Source organism: Phytophthora parasitica (genome assembly GCF_000247585.1).
Source record: "Phytophthora parasitica INRA-310 unplaced genomic scaffold supercont2.21, whole genome shotgun sequence".
Taxonomy (NCBI): Eukaryota; Oomycota; class Peronosporomycetes; order Peronosporales; family Peronosporaceae; genus Phytophthora; species Phytophthora nicotianae.
In genome coordinates this window covers 726801-729950 of record NW_008649007.1, presented here as the reverse complement: position 1 = coordinate 729950, position 3150 = coordinate 726801, and the positions used below count along the sequence as shown (strand labels likewise).

The 3150-nt window shown below is 55.1% G+C and overlaps 2 protein-coding genes across 2 annotated transcripts; both read left to right on the top strand.

The window, feature by feature from the left end:
• Positions 1-105: 105 nt before the first annotated feature.
• On the top strand, positions 106-2457 carry PPTG_09897 (hypothetical protein; the record flags this gene model as incomplete). Its single annotated transcript, XM_008905686.1, has 1 exon — positions 106-2457. One exon carries the CDS (start codon positions 106-108, stop codon positions 2218-2220), a length of 2115 nt encoding a protein of 704 aa, XP_008903934.1. The 3' UTR covers positions 2221-2457.
• A 273-nt stretch (positions 2458-2730) lies between these two features.
• On the top strand, positions 2731-3072 carry PPTG_09896 (hypothetical protein; the record flags this gene model as incomplete). Its single annotated transcript, XM_008905685.1, has 1 exon — positions 2731-3072. One exon carries the CDS (start codon positions 2731-2733, stop codon positions 3070-3072), a length of 342 nt encoding a protein of 113 aa, XP_008903933.1.
• Positions 3073-3150: the final 78 nt, after the last annotated feature.

Here is a 3150-nt window from a genome sequence, read left to right as displayed (position 1 = left end):
ATTGTCGTGTACCCCATAGCGTCGTCCATCGCGGGTGACAACGTACTAGAAGTGCTGATCAAGTTTAGCTGTTATGACGCCAATGGCGTGACGACGACGCGACGGATGAACATGTTGTCGTACTTGACGGCGTTCCAGCAGCTGAACACGGCGCTGCTGGTCATGCGGCTGCGTGAGTCTCCGTACTTGACGTCCGAGAACTGGGTCAAGTCTAGGAAGAGCTGCTGTGTGTGTCAAGGCAAGTTCTCCATGTCGCGGAGGAAACACCACTGTCGTCTGTGCGGTGACGTCGCGTGCTCCAAGTGTTCGGAGATCCACCAGATCAAACTGGGCAAAGCTGGGAAATGTCCGTTCCGGATCTGTATCAACTGCGAGCACGGCATGGACGACAACCAGCGACAGAGCAGAGGCCAGATCGCAGCCGGAGCCGCGCAGCCACCCAGGACGCCCGTGAACGGCATCAACGCGCTTCGTCGTCGTCTTGGCAGTGGCAACGCAACGCCCCGTAGTCCAGAGGAAGACGACGAGTACAGCCGCCCACCGTCGACAAACTCTAGCAGCGGAGACAGCTCGGACTTCTACGACTCGCGGGGTCTGCTGTCGTCCCATGCGTCGACCAACCCGGACCGTACGCTGTCCAACATGTCTGGAAGTACAGTGAGCAGCTTCAACAGCAGTCGTGGCCTGGGAGCGTTCGGTAAGAGTGGCAGTTCCAAGACGTTGAGTATTAGTGGGAGCAGCTTCGGTGGCAGCTTCTACAAGCCGAGCAACGCCAGCAACGCCACGACTATCAGCAGCTCACGGGGCAGTCGCTATGATTACGAGAGCGAGAACGATGTGGAAGGGAACGACGTGGAAGGCAAAGATGACAGCGACACGGAGAAACCGGTGGAAGTGGTTCGAGAAGTGGAGAAAGAGCCCGAAGCAGATGCTATCGATTCTATCGAGGCGATCGAAGTTGCGTCCTCGTGCTCGTCCAGTCCGTCGTCTCCTAGCAGTGCTGTGATCCAGAGCGACCAGTTCTACAAACGCTTCTCGGAGTTGTCGCTCATGGACTTCCACGACTCGGAGTTCGACTTGTCTATCAAGGGAGGGCTCCCTAGCCGCATGACGGGGAAATCCGTGTACGACTTTGATGATTCCGAGGCGGATGCGGACTCGGATCGTGAGGATCTGGACGGGATTGGAGAAGAGGAGAACGAGGACGGAGAAGACGACGAGGTGGAGGATATCTGCGACTTTGACATGCGTGAGCTGGACGAGGCCGACGAGGACGACGAGGACGACGGGATGGAGTTCCACGACTCGAATGTTGGGCTGGACTTCAAGCTCCAAGACCTCAACTTGCAGGACTACCAAGGTCTCGATGAGCTTGCAGAAGGAGATGAAGAATTCGACGAGGACGTTGAAGAGGAGATCCATACCGACATGGTACTGGCCAGATCTCGCGTGGGGAAATCCGTGGACGAAGAGCGAGCGGCTCGCTTGGCTGAGTACGGCATCATGGACTCCGGTAAGGAGAACATCTACGACCTTGTGGCCAAGCAGGCGGCTCAGCACGCGAACTGTTCGCTTTCCACCATCAGCTTCGTCGATGCACGACGAGAGTTCATCAAGTCTAGCTTCGGTCTGGTGCGGGAACGGGATCTGAGTGAAGTCCCGATCTCGCACTCGCTCACTGCAGAGATCATGCGGCGCTTCCCTTCTCGCAAGGCCTCCATCACTCAAGACGTGAGTATTGACGGCGGTGATGAAGATGAGGACGATGGCGAGGTCGTGACGGTGCTGGACGCGAGACAAGACGACATCCTGTCCACTAATTTATTCGTGACCGAGGCGCCCAACCTCCGCTTTGTCATGGGTGTGCCGTTCCGAGCACGCGACGGGATTGTTCTCGGTGCGCTCATTGTGGCAGACTCGCAGCCCCGCACTTCAGTGCCGGCACGTCAGCGCTCGTTGATCAAGGATCTGGCGGAACAGGTGAGTGCTCTGCTCGAGGATCTGTGGACGCGCAACCAGGAACAGGCCAAGCTCGCCAGCTCTCAGTCCGGTCAGCTCCGCGACCAGCTCGTGGACCTGCTCTCGCAGTCGTACACTACGGGGCTTCAGATGCAGCAGAACGAGCTCAAGATGGAGCAGTCGACGACTTCCTTGTCGTCGTCCACGCACAAACCGCAGTACGCCAAGGACTTTCGCCACATGCAGAGTGTCGAGTTATAAGTGACTGAACGGTTGGTTGTCCAGTATCCATCAACGGCAGTCGGCCGTACGAACAAGAAGAGGAGAGTCTGGATTCCCAGACGTCGACCTTTTAGAGCATCCAGGAGAATAGCGAGCGGCAAACGAAGCCGCAGCTCAAAGACACGCTATTATGTTATGTAAGCACGAGTGCACCCGCTGCAACGGAGGAATACAGCATCTAATTATCATTACGAACACGTTGACTTATCGATCTACATGTATATACATTTACTTGTGTTCCAGTAACTATGCATAGAAGCCTTCCAGCCTCTAGTCGATCGATATGCCACTAGAGCCAAACCACGATTTATCGCTGTGACTCCCAGCCCGTGAGATCGCCGATCACTGATCGGCCATGTGCTCCACGGAATGATACGTTTTTCCTTATAACTCGTAAACACCAAGAACTGTTGACCACAGCCGGCTCTCACTTGGTGATTCCTCACCGAACTGAAGCCCCACAAGAATCTACGGAAGAAGAATCAAGACATGCGCTCAAGCCTCGTCCTCCTAGTATTTGGAGCCACACTTCTTTCGACCACGAAGGCTGTGTCGGGAACTGCCACGAAGGCTTCGCCCAACATCAACAGACATTTGCGCAGTCATACATCCGGTGCCAACGAAGCTGCCGACGAAGAGAGACTTTGGGGTCTATTCGGGGGGCGAAGTAAGAAATTCGAGGAAATGTTGATCAACAACCCGAAGGAACTGAACAAGTATTCGACAAACACAATCCACTCCAACTTGACACGCACGAAACATACAAAGGACCTGTTAATCTATCTCAACCGACGAGCAAGAAACACGGGCAAGGCACGTCGAGACACTTGATTGAGGTATACTACTACGACTGCACGTTTGAAGTAGGGAAGCAGCAGGATTTACACCTCAGCTAGTTGAGACCCCTTG